This window comes from Phalacrocorax aristotelis, chromosome 10 (genome assembly GCF_949628215.1).
Source record: "Phalacrocorax aristotelis chromosome 10, bGulAri2.1, whole genome shotgun sequence".
Classification (NCBI taxonomy): Eukaryota; Metazoa; Chordata; class Aves; order Suliformes; family Phalacrocoracidae; genus Phalacrocorax; species Phalacrocorax aristotelis.
Window position 1 is genome coordinate 11,115,085 of NC_134285.1, and position 18,673 is coordinate 11,133,757.

The window sequence follows — 18,673 nt, forward strand, 5'->3', positions numbered from 1 at the left end:
TTTTTCTGGTGCCGAGACGTCTCTCAGCACAAAAAACTGTTAATTGTTACTAGCGTTGCATAAAGGGGAATGATGCGTTTTACTACACTCTTTGCAATGAAGTCTGTTTTGCTATCTGGATTAAACTGCTAAAAAAAAGGAAGGCAGTGTTTGTAAGGGCGGATGATGTTGAAGAGCATATGCAACACTCATACAGATACGTAATCTGCATTCTTTGTTCTTGATTAAAATGGATTGCAGGAACTTGGATCATTGTGGACTGGCAACTTAACGTGAATTCTCAGTGCAACTCTGAAATTAAGGGAGCGCACAGTCTTTGGCTGCTTAAGCAGAGGAATATTAAGCAGAAGTAGAAAAAACATCTATGTGAGGTATATGTGAAACAGTCACTGGGATTAATCCTTCAGTGTTACTGTCTATATTTCAAATTAGAAGTTGCACAGCAAAACCTGGTTCACAAAAGAATATGAAGAATGATTTAGCAAGCTAACCGAGCTAAACCTACTGTAGTTTATCCAAGGACTAAAAAAAAAACTTTTAACAGTTTACCACTAAATGCATACAGAATGCTCTTTAAATCTTGTCAGAAAGGGAATAACAGTCTCTTATTAGGATGTTAAGGCTAGATTGATTTAGATAGCTGGTAAAATTTCATAAAAATACATTAATAATTTCTTAAGATCCTCTATTATTTGCAGTCTTTGGATACCTTTCTAGACAATGGCATGAGACTCGACATCACTGGTTTGATTCAGGAAAACCTCTTTGCTTTGCATTATGCAAGAATTCAGACTGATCCTTTTTTCTCCCCATTGGCCATGAAGTCTATGAAACAGAATTTTTCAACTTGAAACCTTTCCATAAAGCTTCCTCCTCATTCTAAATATACAAGAAGTTACAGCAGGGAATGGAGGTGGTGTCTCTTCCAGTTGTGGAATACATTACTCCCTTCAGCCTCAAAACTTCTGAAGAGTTTCCCTCCCAAGAATATCCAACGCAAACTCAACTGAGTGTGGGCCTTCAGCAAGGACCCCATTGCTTGCCTCTATTCTCTTTAAGTTTCTTCTTTTTCCTGTCTGAATTTCTCGGTTCCTTCTGCAAACATATTAATTATCTAAACAGATGATTATGTCAAAGTTTTACCTCTTTCTAATACATGGGAAATTAAGTCCAGCAGCTTCAGCGTAAGGCTTTGAAGATGGGAGTTCTGTTCTGACCTTGTTCACAAGTGGCAGATGACTTGATGTATGTAACTAACCTTTAAAGGGAATGAATAATCCCTGCTTATCTTTTACTCTGCTGCTGTGTTAAGGTCTATGACATCAAATTGAGCTTTTTGCTGCATGTTGTCCATGAAGATTCCATAAGAACTTTGTATAAGACCTGGCTTTGTTTATACACACACTAGTTAAAGACAGAGAGAGCCAAAGAACATCATTTAATGTTTATTAAGCCTTTGCAAAAACACAGACATTTTTCAGTCCACTTGGAATTCATTATTTTAGTCAAATTCAAGTATTTCTTGTACATCTCACTGGATTGCCACTAGCAGTAGAGGCAGCAGCACAAGCAGAAAGCATTGGCACTTACAGCAGAGAATCGGGCAGCTGAAGCTGCATAGATTTCAAAGGTTGTGCTATACAGAGAACTTAACGTATCAGATACAGTAACGAACTACAGGCAGTTTCACCTTCACTGCAGTATGAAACTGGTTATTTTATGCTGTGTTACTGGATGGTTGTTTCTGGTGTGAAAAAGACAGAGGCCTTCTGGTGAATTTTCCAAGCCTAGAAGGATGTATTTCACATACCAGTAAGCACAGGAGGTACATTTGCATAAAAGATTTGCAGTAGAAAAATACATTTTGAAATTCTCATTTTATCAAGTTCAGACTCTACATCTCCACAACTATCCAGAATAACGTGAAGCTGGAACTATAACTGATATAAATGTCTTCTCATCCCATTTGCTCTTAGAGAGGACCCATGACACAAAAACGTTACCTGAATGCATGCCTAGTAGCTATTGGCAGTGTGTTCCCTCCTTCCTGAACACCTACATGATGTATAATTCTGTTCATCTTTCTGGTTATGGAAATCTGCATGTTCAGCTGGCAATAAGATCAGCACAATTCCTTGAAATAGTCATAAAGCCCATACAACTGTTTTTGAAGGGGTGGTAGAGAGTCATTAGGACAAGTCTCGTCCGTCTTTTTTTTTCTTTTTTTTTAAGGAATTACCGAATTACTGGAAGAAGCAAACAAAAGTTTATATATGCATCAAATAGGTTGTTTTTCTGTGAAATTAATCTTCTAAGGAAAAAAAAAGTCAAGAAATAATAAAGTCTTCAAAAACTAAGGGGTTAGGTTCTCACGCTAAATTGACAGAGGCAGAAAACCTTTAGAAGGTGCATTAATTTATGCACACTGAGAACCTGTCCCAACACAGCTTCCTTGGTTTGTATTATGTGGGTCTGAAATGTTCGAAAGACCAATCTTTGCTTGTAAATAAAAAAAAAGAACAAGTTTTTTTTAACTGTGAAAGGGGACTTGGGTTACTTAATTGTCAAGTACTCTCACACGAGAAGCAGAGGAACTGAAAGGATAAAAGGATTATGCACAATCTAAAGTGTATTGAAATATAAGAGCTACAGGCTTCCATTACATGAAAGAACACTACTTCAAGTAATAGAAATATAGAAGGAAACCCTGAAGCCCACAGCCAGAGAAACTTGAAGACAAAGCAGGATTTAGCTGAAATTCCCAAGCAAAAAGCTAGCAGCACAAAAGCATACAGCAATAAAGCACAGCTTGTATAAGCTTTTAAGCTGTTTAAAATAAAAGATGGATCTTCCATTCATTAAATACCCCTGCTGAAGAAAAGCATCAGCATTATACAGATCATGAGAATAGTTTAAAATTCTTGATTCACCTGGGGATTAAGTTTTACCAACTATACCCATGCAGAAATATTTTTTGCACTGAGTTGCAGCAGAACATTGCATACTGCTTACAGCAAAACAACACCATTTCACTATTTCACTCTTCTTGTAACATCATTTTCCAGTTCCTTTCTCCAAGTGAATTCTATTAATCATTAAACATTTAAGGCATAAGCAAAAATAAAAATAAATAGCATCTGTAAAAAGGTCAAATACTTAATTAGCACACCTTGTCTGAAACTTTTAAGTCTCACAGAGTAGAACAGACTTTAAAACACTATTCTGAACCTAAAAATATAAACAGAAAAACTACTACTGAAATTGCTTCTTTATCCTGAGGACTTTATACACACAATAACAATTTAACAGCTGTAGCTAAAACGTCTATTCACTCATCTTTCATTTTTTAAATAGATATATAAAATGCAGTTAGTTCCTCTGTGGATTTCTACTCCTACTGGGATATTCAGAATCAGGGCCGCCCATTTCACACTGTGCGATTCACAGAGCAACACCCACCAAACTGCTCCCACAGGGACATGTAAGATGGACACCAACCAAGGGAATTCAATTCACCAAATACGAGTGCGTACAATGAAGCTATCTACCCAGCAGCCAGTCACCTGAGACACTGTTATTGATGGAAAGAAATAGACCCTTACAGTGCACAATTCACCATACCCTAAAACAGATGTCTAAAACTGCCTATGCTCCTCCACTGACTGTAAACAGAGCTTAAACTGATTAGCCAAGTTGCAGATGTCCATGCTACAGGTGTCAAAAGTCAATTAAAATTAATTCCACCTGAAGGTCATAGGCAGGTGTCCTCTTCCAGGTCTGCCTGTGCAGCTAAAGATGGAATTGCAGTGACTTTTCTATCCTGAGAGGGAAGGTACCTTCTCCACCTGTCTGCCAGCAAAACTGACTGTAGAAGTGGCCACTCCATCTACCCTCCTCCTGTCTGGATGGTCAAAGCCATATGGGTACCTTGCATCACTCTTGACCTCTGAGTTATGCTAAACAAGTTGATTTTACCTAGAATAGATTGGGCAGTGCTTGGATGATCACTTTCCCTGTCTGAACTAAGCAGCCTTGGGCTCCCACAGTGACAAATAATTGTAAGCAGTACAGCTGCTGGCCAAAGGAATGTATGTTTGTAGCCTCAGCAGGCTTTGGTTTACCATTTAGACAAAACTGAGGAATTCAGACATTCCTCAAAGTGGTTTATTATTATTGTAACAAAGAGGGCTGATTCTTCTCTTTACAATCATCATCAAGATAGGTTAAACCAGATATTGTTCCAAGCTTACAGCTTAGTAACTTCAAGGGGTAAGATCCATTCTAATAAACCAAGGGTTCCTTTACCGGTCTGATTTCAACATATTGCAACCACAGAGATTTGCACAGTTCCTGTTCTGAGATACATATGCACATTCAAAAAATACCAACGTGCACACCCACATCCAGACCTGATCCTCAGTTGACAAAGCAGGTCTATAATTAATTGTCACCTTTTCCTATTCTCCTATGTGTAATTACCCAGTGTCTTTTATGAACAGGAATGTTTAAAAGCTATTTGAAGAAGAAATGGAAGTTCCCTATATATAGTCGGATTGTTTTGAAATAAATTCTGGCATTCACATTACCTCATTCCCATGCTCTTTTTCTTCAAAATCTTAATTATATCTTGAATATAATGAAATAGTAGAAAAGAGTGAAGGTGTCAAGACTCCTACGTACTCTTCAACACTTTAACCCTTGAGGGGCAAAGGAAGAAGTCACTGACAGATACAACAGCTCACTGCAGCGTTGTGTTAGGTTCCATCGTGCAGTAGCTGCTTATGACTGATGCTTCCCCCAAGTGTGAATATGCAGCATCCACCTCAAAGAACTCTGACCAAAGTTAGTTATCTTTATTCTCCCAGTTAAGATAAAAGATGTACAAATATATTTCAGATTTGTACATTCTGTGAAATAATTCATTTGCTCATATAGATTTTCATGTAGAATAAAGCAAGTTTGCCCCTGTGGAGAAGTAGTCCCTACAAACACAGCACTTCTGTTTTCTCTGAATAAAACAGATTCAATGCCACTTTTTAGATGAGAAATCCATTAAATTTCGTTCTGCAAAAGCAATCTCGCACTGATAACAATTGTTGAGTCTGACAACTGATGATTTAATGTTCTATTCCCCTTTTTCTAGCAATTACAAGTTGCTTGAAAATTAAATTACAGTTAATATTTCTCCCCAGTGAGGCGGTCTGACATGATGTGCAAATACTTACACTGCCCTGTAAGTCAGTTGTTCCCAGAAGAGATGGGCTGGCAGCATCAAAATAATTAAATGCCAATATACAATTGGCCTCTTTTATGAAAACTAAACAGGCACAAAGACTAACTGTTCCACTGCTTACACTAATCAACGACTGTTGAGATGACTGTTTATTCTAAACACAGCCATGAGGCTGCAGTGCACTTCACTGACTTCCATAAACTCAGTTTAACAATTTAGAACGTGTTCAGAACTAAAGTTCTTATTTCTCTGATGATTCTTCATCTGCATTGACCTCCTCTCTTTGAAGCCACATAAATGCTGACTTTGCTGTGCCATCTCCACTCTGTTGGGAAAAGCAAATGAAGGTAGCCCAGACAAAACCACAGAGCCCAGTGTAAGCTGTTCGCAGATAAACAGGGACCAAAATGAAGTTTGACAGCTGTGTTGGAAGGAGAGAGAGCTCAGTTAGTGCTCCACGCATTGTTAGGTCTTACACCTACACACCCAACAACTCCACTGACTTCTCACTGGGTTAGATACACTACAAATGCATCAGACCAGGTTTTATGAGAAAGAAAGGCTCACTGAGTTACCCTAAAAACTCACCTGCACAAAAGGCCAGTACATCAGTCCCGTCTGAAATGAAAATGAATCATTTGTTATTCTTACAGACTTCAACCACAAAGATCGATTTTTTCTTACCACATGAAGCAAAGACTAAAACATATTTAAGTAAAATTAATAGAAGCTGTTCAATTGTAAATTAAGTTGCTTAACTTACAGGTTGCAATGTTAAACGTCTAATCACCTTCATCAGCCTCTATGCTAGGAGTTTCTCAAACACGCTATTCTAACTCATTTTAAATACAAAACTCTAAGCACAGTTAAGTCTTCATAATCACCTGACACCAGATACATAACCACAGATACCAGATGGGTGAACAAATGTTTAAATATGTGAACATTTGTTTCAACCATGAATGAAAAATACCACTGAACACTATTTATTTCACACTTGCAATGCTCCTTCTAGTTACTCATATATGTAAGGCTTTTTTGCAAAAATCAATGGATAATTTACTCATAGAACATAAGGTCAATAGAAACCTTATGTTTTGGTAGGATATAGTGGGCACTGTTTTTAGAATCATCCTCCATAGGAATAAAAATAAGCCTTTTCTATCCTACCTATATAGTTCCACACTGTGAAGAGAAATTCACATTGCATCACAGTTTCTCCTCCTATTATATTTTTCCTGCTAATCTATCATTCTTCTTGCATCTGAGAAATCTTTAGAATTCTTCATTTGCTCAGCTCTGAGGTAGCACAGATAATTTTTTACTGTGCATGCAGAAATGCAAACCAAAACGAGCTATTTATGCTAAAGTCGTCTTAAAACAAGGGATTGTGTTTCTAAAAGTGAGAAGACTGTAACTGAAAAGTACAGGCTGAAAATTATTCCTAAAAAAGATGTCTCTATAACTAATGATTTTAACAGGTGTTCATGTAAGTGTTGTCAACAGCATGACTAACTAAACACTGCTGTGTGGGTACTTAAGACAAAAGATAGTGCGTTCTTAACCAGTGTTGTATTGGAGGGCTCTCATTTAGAGTTGGGTGCAAGCGTTATGTATATAAATACTGCTCATTTTTAAAATTGTATCATTTCACCCATCTGGCAGCAGCACCTGCTCTAGACTGCCCTGGCTTCACATGACTGCTGGTACTTAAAGCTTCCTACACATAATCAAATAATGGAGTGAGACAAAGGCTGTTGGAGGAAGGAACATTTAAAATATTTTATCCATTAATATTATTTTTTGCTTAGCTGGGAGATAAATGAATTGCTTGCCTCACCTTATATGTATTCCAAAATTTCTTTTTACAGTCTGAAAATATGTCCTCTTTCCTCTGCAGGATACTCATACCTAGTGGCAAAATATTTACAACAATCAGAAAAAATGCAAAAATCAAATATTTGCTTTTTTCAATGATATCCCAAACTCTTCTCAAAATATATTACAATAGTTTTGAAAGAAAAGCTGATATCACAGAACCACAGAATAGTAGGGGTTGGAAGGGACCTCTGGAGATCATCTCGTCCAACCCCCCCGCTTGAGCAGGCACACCCAGAGCAGGAGCACAGGAACGCGTCCAGGCGGCGAGTGAATGACTCCAGGGAAGGGACTCCACAGCCTGTGCCACTGCTCTGGCACCCTCACAGGAAAGAACAAAAATACCATTCCAGAGATGCAGCAGCTTTTCAAAAATCACTCACCTTAACTGGAAGATGTTAAGCAAAGGCATAAGAAAACATGCTTGAATGAATCAATCTAAAATCAAAAGCTACGCATTCACGCATAAGCAGAGGCCCAAAGTTGCTCAGTCCAACCCATGGATCCTTCTAGGTATTTGCATGCCATGAGGTTATCAGTATCTCTCAACAGATGCATTATTTTGCTATTACATCATACTGCTAGCCAATTTAGGGAGTTTTACCATCCCTTTTGTAGTCCTTCAAATCCTTCTGGTCCTTGAGCAATTCTCTCCTTACATTCTGACGCAGGCAGGCAGGTAGGTAGAATTTTAAGAGTAAGTATCTGCTGTCTGACTTCTTCCTTCACTTCATTTCTCTTCAATCACAAACTGAATGAAAGCTCTGTCAAAACGGACCTGGAGGTCCTGGTGGACAGGAAGCTCAACATGAGCAAACAGGGTGCTGCTGCGGCCAAGAAGGCCAACTGGATGCTGGGTTGCATCAAAAAGGGCATCACCAGCAGAGATAAAGAAAACATTATCCCTCTCTACTCAGCGCTTGTCGGGCCACACCTGGAGTGCTGTGTACAGTTCTGGTCCCCACTATACAAAAAAGCTGTGGACAGGCTGGAAGAGGTCCAGAGAAAGGCCACCAAGATGATCAGAGGACTGGGAAGCTGTCATATGAGGATAGGCTGGGAGAGCTGGGTTTGTTCAGCCTTGAGAAAAGGAGGCTCAGAGGGGATCTAATCACCGTGTACCGGTACTTAAGGGGCAGCTACAAAGAAGATGGAGACTCCCTTTCTACAAGGAGTCACATGGAGAGGACAGGGGGAATGGACACAAGTTGCTCTTGGGAAGATTCCGATTGGACACAAGAGGGAAATTTTTCACAGTGAGGACAGTCACCACTGGAATAATCTCCCCAGGGAAGTGGCTGACTCGGCCACATTGGACACTTTCAAGAGTTGGCTGGACAGGGTGCTGGGCCATCTTGTTTAGACTGTGCTCTTCCCAGAAAGGTTGGACTAGGTGATCTCTGAGGTCCCTTCCAACCTGGGATTCTGTGATTCTTGATTTCCCTGTCAGGGTCATAAAATGCAGATCACCCAATACCAGGCAAAAAGAGTACCCCCCTTGCTCTGTTTCCACATGAAGTTTAAATTAAATGAGCACCTTGTTTTACACTAATCTCACCTGTTATTTTTCTTATTCCCTCATGTTTATTTCTGAAATAGATAGTAGTCTTCTCTAAAGCCTCTTCTAATTCTTTAGCTTTTGAGATTATATATTAGCAGTATGCTGTACTTCTATGTACTATCACAGCAGAAGATAGTACAGTTTATTTGCTGAATTATAGGATTTCCTGACATTTACAGTTAATTGTGTTTTGGAAACAAGAGAGCTGATGTTGAAAACTGAGCAGAGCAATTCAAGCAGACATGGATGGCACGATTTTTCTAAGGTGTGTTGAATTCCTTACAACTAATTAAAAGCTACGGGCCCCACCAAGCCCAAGGCAGGACTCCGCTTGGGCACAGCACCCCTCCCGTAAAGCCCCGCCGTGGGTACAGCGCCCAGAGGCGCTCGGGGAGGGTCTCTACCGCTTGCAGGTTCCCGACCGCTTCCCCGGCCCCGAGCCCAGCCCCGCCGGCGGGTGCGGCGTTTGCCGAGGCCTTGTGCCGGCTTGTGGGGCCCGGCGGGGACCCACGGCACGCAGCGAGCCCGCTGCCCGAGCACCACGCAGCTCCGGGCCCGGAACACCGGCGTTCCGGGGGCTGCGGGAGCCAGCCAGCAGCGATCACGGCCCGGCAGGCCGGGAGGGCAGGGGGTACCCAACCACCCCATCGGGGTGAACAGCCCCGATTTCGGTGCGCGCTCTCTAAGAGCGCACCCAGCGTGCGAGGGCCGGGGTTCTCGGAGGGACGCCCCCGCCGCCCCGAGATGCCGGTGCCCGGGCGAAGGCGGCACTCACCCGTGTAGAAGGCGAGGACGGCGACGGGGGCGCCGAGGAGCTGGTCGCAGAGCACCTTGCCGAGGACGGCGGGCGGGCGGCGGCCGGGCAGCGCCCGCTCCAGCGCCCGCAGCCACACGTAGCTGAAGTTGCCGTGGAAGGCGAGGGCCACCAGCGCGACGCGGCGCGTCTGCGCCCAGTCGGGCGGCTGCCCCCGCCGCCGCCGCCGCCACAGCTGCTGGGCCGCGTCGCCCGCCGCGAAGAGCCCGCCGTAGAGCAGTACGTTGCAGAGCCAGGGGAAGCGGCGCACCCCGCCGCGCAGCAGCGCCCCGGCCATCGTCCGCCGCCTCTTCCGCCCGCCTCCTCCTCCTCCGCGGGCCCGCCCGCCACCGCCCCCGCCATCTCTGCGGTCCCCGCTGCCCCTCAGGGCTACCCCGCCCGGTGTGCCGCCGCCGGGCCTGCCCCTGCCAGCAAGGGCTGGCACCCCACGGCGTGCCCGGGACTCGGCCTCCCGCGGCCGCGCTGGGCACCCTGCTGCGGTTCGTGGGTCATTTTTCAAGTGATGACTATGTGTTCACTCGGAAGAAGTAGGTCACTGTCTCCTGGGCTTTGGTCTAGGTGAAACGTGGAGGCGCTGTGCAGTATTGCTGCAACAACTAAGAGACAAGTGAACACTAGGCACTGTTTGCTTATTATCTTTTAAATTATCTCCTTATTGCTTGCTTACGTGAGTAGGTTATGGGTTTTTCTTTTCAATTTTGCAGCCCGGTTTCTGTTACTACCTGCACGGGGCTGGCGCACACCGGCTGAGCAGCAGCAGCCCATGCGGTTCCTCCACTCTGCCCTCTGCTATTGAGACAATTTGAGGAGAAAGCCAGAAGTGATGCGTGTGTATCCAAGGGACTCGCGTCCACAGCTCTGTACGCGCAGGACCGTTGCCACAAGGCTGAGCAGAAACCCGCGTCGTGAGCTCACAGCGACTGCTCGCGTCCTGCGAGGCAGCCCTCGGCTGCAGGAGGCAACCAGCGGCCCGGGAACGCCGGGGCTTCCCCCGGGCCGTGGCGACGGGCTCAGCCTTGCCTTAGGGAACCACCTGCAGGCCGGAGGCGGGAGTTCACCGCGTCCTGATAGTAACTGGATGGAAGCGTCTGAAACCATCGTGAAACGCACCAGGAGTGACCATGAATAGGCGTGGATGGCTTGTAGGTTGAAATACATTTTAATAACAAGGTAGAGCGAGCTACCCAGTGCTTGGGAGACACGCTGCGTCAGGGCCCGTGGGCTGACCTCATCAGTTTGTCATCCGAGTGGAGACACGGCCGTACGAAAAACACAACATCGGCGATACCTGCAAGTTGTGCTAGCAACTAATATAAATGGCGTTAGAAGGAAGAGGAAGATGTACCGAAAAATAACTCCAGCTTGAAAGAGCAGAAATGAAGCTGTGGAAAGCAGAACTTGGCGTTCCGAGGCCAGCCTGCCCGTCGGCAGCCCGCAAGCAGCACCTCCCGGGGCACCTCCCCGTGTCCTCCGCCGCGGGAGGCCCCACTCGTCCCGGCGGGGCAGCGCGGCCTGTAGCCCGGGACGGGTGTCGCTCGGGACTCCCCCCGCGTCTGGACGAAGCCCGTTCTGCGGGGCTGCGCAACGTCCCGCTACGGGACCCGTAGGCGGAGGAACGGTTTGGGTACTGCCGTAAGCAGCGCCTGGAGGCCAGGGTGAGGGCACGGGGGTGGCAGTCGGGAGATTTGCGAAGGCTGGAGCCGTACAGAGCTCCCCCCCCAAGGCGTACCGCCACGGGGACTCGAACCCGAGAGAGGCCGACGGCGCCTCCGCGAAGCTCTGACACCCCTCCGCGGCGGCGCTCAGCCGCCCCGTCAGCTGCGCATGCGCCGGTATCTGTCACCTCCCCGGCCGTTCTCCGGGACTGTTCCACCAGCTGTGGCGGGGGGTGTGTGTGTGCAGGAGGCGGCCGCGGGCCATGCGCGGGCTGCGCTCTCCCCAGTCCCTTCTGCGCCTTCTGCAGCGTGGCGGCCTCGGGCCCTCCCCGCCCGCCCGCCGCGGTGGTATCGGCCGCGGGGCGGGCCTGCCGCCGTTCCCTAGGTGAGCGCGTTCCCCTCCCCGCCCCGCCCGCCGCCGCCTCGTCAGCGCTGCCAGCGTGGAGCCGGCCGGGGCCGAGGCGGAAGCGCCCGGCGGGGAGGCGGCGTGCACCGGGGTGCTGCCGGCGATGGACGCCTCTCTGGAGAAGGTCTGCGGGGCGCAACGGTGCTGGGCAGCCGGGGAGGGGACGGCGGGCACCTGCGGGCGGAGGGACGCCGAGGGGCGAGCGGGCCCCAGCGGTCGCGTCGCTGGCGGGGCGGGGCGGCGCGACCGCGCCCTGGAGCCGAGGGTAGGGGGCCGGGCCGGGCTCAGCGGCCGGGCCCGGGGCTCGGTGCGATGCTTCCCGGCGCCTCGGCTGCAGCGGTGTCGTGGCTCCGCTGGGGCTTCTGGCCTGTCCCCGCTGAGGGGGCCGCGCCGCGCGGGCCTGAGGCGCTGCCCCTCACGAAGCCCCGAGTTGGCGGCGGAGCCCGCCGGCCTCTCCCGCTCGTGGTCCCCGGCCGTGGCGCGGGCGCCCGCCGCCTGCTGCTGCGTCCCGGATCCGCGCGGAGCCTGCGTGACTACCAGGAAATGCTTCTTGTTTGTTCTCTTAAGAAGATAGAGCTTATTTCCTGGGAATGTTAGCCTTAGGCAGGGTGGTAGAGAAAAGATTATTTGACTTTTTTTCTTCCCCCCTGTTTCATACTAAAGGCGTTTGCTGCCCTGTGTTTGCTCTTTTCAGTCCAGTGTACTGTAGAAAGCAAATATTGGTTCTGTAATACCGTGACTGACAAAACTTATTTTGCCCTTGTCACTGTGAGCCAGTCAGAATCTGGTGGAGTAACCTGGGACCTGCCACACTTCTGCTGGCTTTCATGGCACCTGCTGTGCTTCAGGAGCCCTGCCCTAGAAGTGAGGATAGAATGGCTGCTCATACATAGCTTATCACCATTGTTGTGTGTCTCTGAGGAAAGTATACACCTGAAATAATTTATACTTTATGTGCTTAAGAGATGTCAATGCATCCTTCCCCTTTGCATCATACTATATGCAGCATGTTCAGTTTTATGTAATCTTTGGAATTGCCTGGAGAAGTTTGAATGGGATGTGCTCTGGTAAAATGAGTAGAAAGGAAATTCAGGAGATGTTTTTCTGATGTGGTTAATGAGTTGGTAGCAAAATGGTTTGATATATTACAATCTGCATGAAGAATACAGTGTTAAAGAGTAATTGGTAGCCTTTAAAAACTTAAGTTCTTGACTAGTGCTGAAAAAAGTTAGTGACAGCTGCTTGTTCTGAAAAGTTTTAATTATTTTTACCTTTATTGTTTTATTTATTAAGTTATACTTTATCAACTGGACTCAAGCAGAATAATAGTACAATATGCAGGGTTTTTTTGAAGAAGGCACATTAGTACAGGGCAAACACTTGCCCTGTAGTACTGGCCAAGTCCTTATAAACTTTGTTTGACTAGGTCACCATAAGAAGCAATAAAAACACTGTGTAAGAGTCAAATACATAACAGAATAAAAGTCCATGTTTTTGTAATTTGTATTCTTGCTGTAGGGAATAGTCTATAATGGTGAGTGCCCTGCAACAACTTGTATGTCTGATTTTTCAATATATGTAAATAGCTGTGTATAAAGAGTTACCATTTCTTTTACTTCCTCTCTTGTTTATCATGGCTTTGTTGCCCATGTATTAATTAAGCTGTAGTCCTCTGTATACTAACATGCTACAATACAATTATTGTCGTCTAGCCACTTAGCACTTTGTGCCCTCCTGAAATAGTCTTTGGATAAGATTGTTTTAAGTCTGTACAGTCTGCACTTTACCTAGTCTCAAGCATGATAGAAGTCTCCTCCCTAAATAAATGTGAAATTCATCTGAGTTGGGATATGTTTTCTCCTCAGAGAATGTGCGTCCCCTTGTGCTTATTTAAGCATTATTGTAATACATCTGAGACTGTCTTTTATTTGAGCCATGGATACTCTCCTCCTTACGTGTTTATACATGTGGCTTATTGGGATGTCAGTCAAAAATTATCAAAATTTTCAGTGAAAATTTGTCAAAAATTTCTATTTTTCATAACAAAGGCAGCCTTTTGGTAGAATCACCTTATTAGATGTAATGCATGTTGACACTGAATGACTACAGTCATTCGGTTCTTGCAAATGGAAAAACGTTTTCTTAGCAAGTGAAAAGCTTCCTGAGAATTGAAAACATTGCACTATAGGATTGTAAGGAAAACGTGTAGAATCTGATGTACAAGTGTGCACACCAACAATCTCATAGTTTGATTTTGCAAATTATCTTCATTTGATCAGACAAATGTTTGGGGGGGTTATGTATTAATATTGTGTGTCATAAGTGGTATAATTTCTGGATTTTAGATAAAATAAATTAGTCTTTTATGAGGTGAACTTCAGATTTAAGCTGTTCTGCAAGCCTGGGTTAGATCTGTTAGCCAAACTTCTGAAACTTACTATTCTCAAACCCCTGCCCCCTTTGTATTTTGATAGAAGTGACCAATCTTCTGAAGGATTTTAACATTTTAAGTTTCAAGTTAGGTGATTTTGTTGATGGCAAAATAGGGCAAATTATTTCCTTGTAATGTTTTGCTGTCTCTACAGAAATGTTTTCCCTAAACATGAAAAAAATATTTTGGTTTCTTGCTCAGCCTGTGGCTTTTGTCTTGTTACTGTGTTAATGACCGCAATGTCCTGGTAACTTTATGGAAAACTCTTGTGGGCAGATGCAAATCCTGCCGCGTGTCAGGGAGGCGATAGAAAGAGCAAATACCTATAAAGAGAAGCTTTGTAGTGGTACTGCGCCCTTTTAATTCGAGCCTAACAGTCATGGCATGGCTGCTTTTTAATTCGTTATTGAAAACTTTTCTTAGCCTGGAGAATAAACACGGTGTTCTTTTGGCTGAAGAATACAGATAGTGTTTGAGATTAATTCACTCTTGAGAACAGTTTTTGATTTTTGATGGTAAAACTTTCTTCTAGTCAAATATAATAATGCAGTGGGAAAATGAAGCATATGTCCCATGAAATACATAATGAGCTACACCTGTGAGTTTCTTGGCACACGCAGTAGTTTATGTAGACTGTTTAAAAATCATCCCTTTCTTATGCTAGAAGGTACAGCCTAAGGAAATGCAAAATCAAGGTTGTAAAACATTGGTATATGAAGCAACATTCTGCTTTTTGAATTTGTAATTAACGTTCCGACTTATCACAAGTGGAGAATGGCCCTTATCCTTCCCTAGTTGCCAGGTGACCTCAAGGTGTGACATACTGCCTATAAAACCAGAAACAGTTTACAGTTCAAAGTGCTTAAGAAAAAAATAGTGACAGGTCAGTTACAAAATAGGGAAGCAGCCACAGATTAAACCTATTGCAAGTTAACCATAGTGAATTAGATTTATACATTTTGAAGGCAATAAATTATAAAAATCAAAGTATGGTAGCAAATGTCAGGATCTTTGAAGGGCTTAAGGAGGCAGAAGGTGTCATGTTGCTGAATCGACACCTTGATGGGAGAAGCTGTGACTGGTGCCTCCTTAGAGCTTGAAAGGACATTGCATGTCTGGTAACTCACCTGGTCAAAAGCACCCAACTCATCAGAGTCAGATCCTGTGATACCAGGGGAAGGAATGAGTGCAGAAACTAAGGCTAGTAAAATATCTAATGCAGCTGTTTTAACCCCCTCAAAAAGTGTGTCATCCTGTGGTTCAGGAGGTATTCAAGAACTCATCTGCCAGTTTCCCTAAAAACAGTTCAAGAACATGAAAAAAGTGTTCTGGTTATTACTGATTGGATTTTATACACACTTGGTCTTGTACAGACTAAACTAAAATGATGTTCTACTTTATTATGGCATGTTATTAAAATGTGTTCCGAAACCTTAACTGAGTGGTTTGTTGCTGCAACTTTGCCATACTTCTTTTTCTCGCTGTTTAAAATAAGTAGATAGTCTTCTGCTTCCCACCTCCCTGCCCTTACTAATGCGAGCAGAGGAGGAAGCATATATAAAAATCCAGTATGCAGCAGTAAAAGGGATTTTTTGCTTCCCATGATTCAAAGGAGAAAATAAATTGCTGCACGTCCACTTAGCAATTGGAAAAAACCCAGAAGGGATTCAGTTTCCAATTAAACCCACATCAGAATTCAAAGACTTGCTCGATTTCATAGCTTTTTATAGAGCTTAGCGTAACTTCTTACAACTTTTTAGATTGTATTTTATGTATGTATTCTGCCAGCTTATCAACAGAAGGGTTTCATGCACGTGTAATTGCTAGTAAGTGAGACAGGATGAGTCACATGGTAAGTATATGCAGGTTTTAACATCTGATGTAATTCCAGCAGGTGAATTTTGTGTTAGTAACAAAAAAAAAAAAAAAGTTACTGGCTTCTAAAGCAACAGAATATGGAGCACTATCAATCTTGGTTTTATCCAGTGTGACCATGCCTGGCTACTGATTATTTCAGACACCTGCCTCTTGCTATAATATGAGTTAAACCTCTAAATATTTTGGTAAAAATAGTATTTGAACATATGGTAACTCTCAACTCGATTTTTTTTTTTTCTTGATCAGTCCTCCGGATGAAAATAGTGTAAAATCTCATGTAAATTAATCCCACTACATTCTGTGATGAAATTTGCTTTCGTGTCTGCCTCTGCTTGAGCAAACGTGTTTGCCTGTGTTGCATGTGTGCAACAGTTGCATGCACTTCCACCAGCAGTGATGGGCAGGCATGCAGGCCTTTAGGAATACTGTTTCTCAAATACTGTAGCAGACAAGCTATTATATTCCTGCAGTATTGTTAGTGTAAGTTTAAATATTAAACGTGTTTTGGATTTTTTTAAACAACCATCACTCCTCCCCCTAGCATGCGTGCGCACACCCCCCCCCCCCCCCCCCCCCCCACAGTCTTAGCAGCAGTCTAAAGGGTTAACTGCCAGATGCTTTGGTCTGTGGGCTGATCTTTTGAAAAAGGGTTGATGTTGAATTCATGGAGTCTATGCTTACAGTACACTTGGGAAGCAGAGGAGGGGAGAAGAGACTCTAACAGGGTTGGTCACTTGATGTCTTAGGGTTTTTTTGCTGTCTAATGTGATGGGTCTTATCCATGGTGTTACCTTCTACCTTCATAACGGGGTATATTTATTTTTCAAATACAGTGTAATATCAACCACTGTAGGTAAATCAGACTCTGCCAGATGATACCCTTCACATTCTCTGGAAGCTTCTAGATGGTATCTGATCCTTAAATGGATAAATGTTCCTGTCCAGATCTCTTGTGTCAGTGTCACAAGCTCCTGTCAGGCTTCTTGGGTTAAAGCTCATAAAAGAGACTTCTTCAGAGCAAAAGCCATTCTTTGGAAAATACTCCTTACTCATCTTTGAACGTGTCACTAGTTCAGGGGAAATAAGTTCAATGATTTTTAAATTTTTTCCATCCTGACAGGCTCTTTAACCAAGTCTCTGTTGTTACCTGGTTTCAGCAGTGAATTCAGGATTTTTGACCTGTTTTGTGTAGCTAGAGGGCTGCAACTGCTGGAAAATAAGCCTTTTCTGCAAGTCAGTCTGTCTTAAACTGCCTGGTGCAGGTCAGTTTTACCCTTTTGACTAGCTAAAGGGCTATCTCTCTAATAAGTTAAGATTAAAAATTGCTTTAAAGGTACCAGAAATAGGAAAAGATAAATTTACAAGAGTATTTGGATTAGGTGTTTTCTCATCTGTTTTGAAAACTACTGTTGTAAAAGTTTGACAGGGAAACCTGAATGGGGATATGGCAGGGAAAACTGCCATTTTATTTCTGCCTTTGCTAGAGCAGTCTTAAATTATACCTTCTTGTGTTTACTAGGTAAGAAATGTTGGCTTCTGTAATCTCTCCTAGGAATTATTACTTGAACACGTTCGAATACCTCTTAGTTGAGCTGGTAATAATAAAAAAAAAAAGGTCAATTTATGTAAATTTCCTCCTGAATTTGCTTCAGAATGCTCAATGACCTAAAACCTGCCTTGGTGAAATTTTTCAGTGTTCAGCTTCCTGAACAACTTCTTTGCTAGCAGGTAACTTTCTTGTAAGAACAGTGTTGTCCTTTTCCACTGATCGCTCTCTTGTTTGGTGGTGGGTTGTTTGGTGTGGGTTGTTGGTTTTGGTAGGTTTTTTGTTTGGTTTTGGTTGGTTTGTTTCTTTGGGGTGTTTTGGTGGTGGGTACCATCCCGTTACTAGTATGGCAGAGGGGCTAAGTTTTGTTTGTTTGTTTTGTAATGAAAGTCTATACATCCTGAGAGCTGACTGCTAGTCAACTCAACTGAGGGTCTGGTAACAGGTGGGGGGTTTTGTGCAGAAACACAAGTTCTTAGGTTAAGTACAAGGATAATTTCTGAATTAGACTTGCCACTGAAAGACTTGTGATTCGATTTAGGTTACCAATCTATTTTCCATACTCTGTAGAAAAATTAGGGTGGCCCTTAGCAGGTTTTGTTTTTAATTTTGGGTAGGACTGCATGCAAATTTTTATATTTAAGGGAATAATTGAAGTTTTATTGCTGATATAGAATCGTTACCAAAAAAAAGGAAAAACATCATTTAGTTGGGCTAAAGTGGCCAGTTTTTTTAGCTAAAGCATTATAATGAGCGCTTACTTGAATACCTGGCGCTTGTCAAATCCTTCTTGCCTTTTGATGCTCTTTCTTTCATTATTCATTAAACTCCAAAAGAGGTAGCTAGAAATTAAAGAGGATGTTGGAAGAAGTTCTTCTTGCGGAGAAAAAAAATTGAGTCTATCCATAATAAAATCCAGATCACAATTGAGTTTTCTTTTGGGTTATTTTAGGCTAATGTGTTCTCATTTTGTGTGTTTTGAGTTCAGGATATACAACATATTGTTGTTTTTAAATGATACACACAGACTAAATAAAAGAATCTGCCTGATGCTTGTATTTCTAGTGAGGATGTTGTGGGTACCACAGTAAGATAAATGCGTTTTGGTCTTTTCTTAAAAGTTGTTATATTTTTCCCTGAAAGATGGTTGACCCTACTCTAGCAGAAATGGGAAAGAATCTGAATGAAGCAATGAAGATGCTAGAAGACAATCAAAGGTATGTGCAAAGGATAACAACTACAAAAACAATAGCTGCTTGTGCTAAGGGGAG

General features: G+C 43.6%; 2 protein-coding genes across 4 annotated transcripts in view; one reads left to right on the plus strand and one right to left on the minus strand.

The window, feature by feature from the left end:
- The window catches only part of BMERB1 (bMERB domain containing 1), a 76,209-nt gene extending 66,242 nt beyond the window's left edge, over positions 1-9,967 (minus strand). Inside the window, exons 1-4 of one of the 2 annotated variants that reach the window (XM_075105216.1) lie at positions 9,448-9,967; positions 7,074-7,144; positions 5,822-5,851; positions 1,422-5,654 (exon numbers count right to left, since the gene is read on the minus strand). In XM_075105216.1, coding sequence (XP_074961317.1) covers positions 5,475-5,654; positions 5,822-5,851; positions 7,074-7,144; positions 9,448-9,763 — 597 coding nt within the window. In that variant the 5' untranslated portion in view covers positions 9,764-9,967 and the 3' untranslated portion in view covers positions 1,422-5,474. Of the gene's footprint in view, positions 1-1,421; positions 5,655-5,821; positions 5,852-7,073; positions 7,145-9,447 lie in introns of those variants that run through there. The other variant, XM_075105217.1, reaches the window with a different exon arrangement.
- Positions 9,968-11,354: 1,387 nt separating this feature from the next.
- Positions 11,355-18,673, plus strand: part of PDXDC1 (pyridoxal dependent decarboxylase domain containing 1) — a 31,779-nt gene continuing 24,460 nt past the window's right edge. Inside the window, exons 1-2 of one of the 2 annotated variants that reach the window (XM_075105209.1) lie at positions 11,355-11,671; positions 18,546-18,619. In XM_075105209.1, coding sequence (XP_074961310.1) covers positions 11,651-11,671; positions 18,546-18,619 — 95 coding nt within the window. In that variant the 5' untranslated portion in view covers positions 11,355-11,650. Of the gene's footprint in view, positions 11,672-18,523; positions 18,620-18,673 lie in introns of both variants that reach the window. The other variant, XM_075105210.1, reaches the window with a different exon arrangement.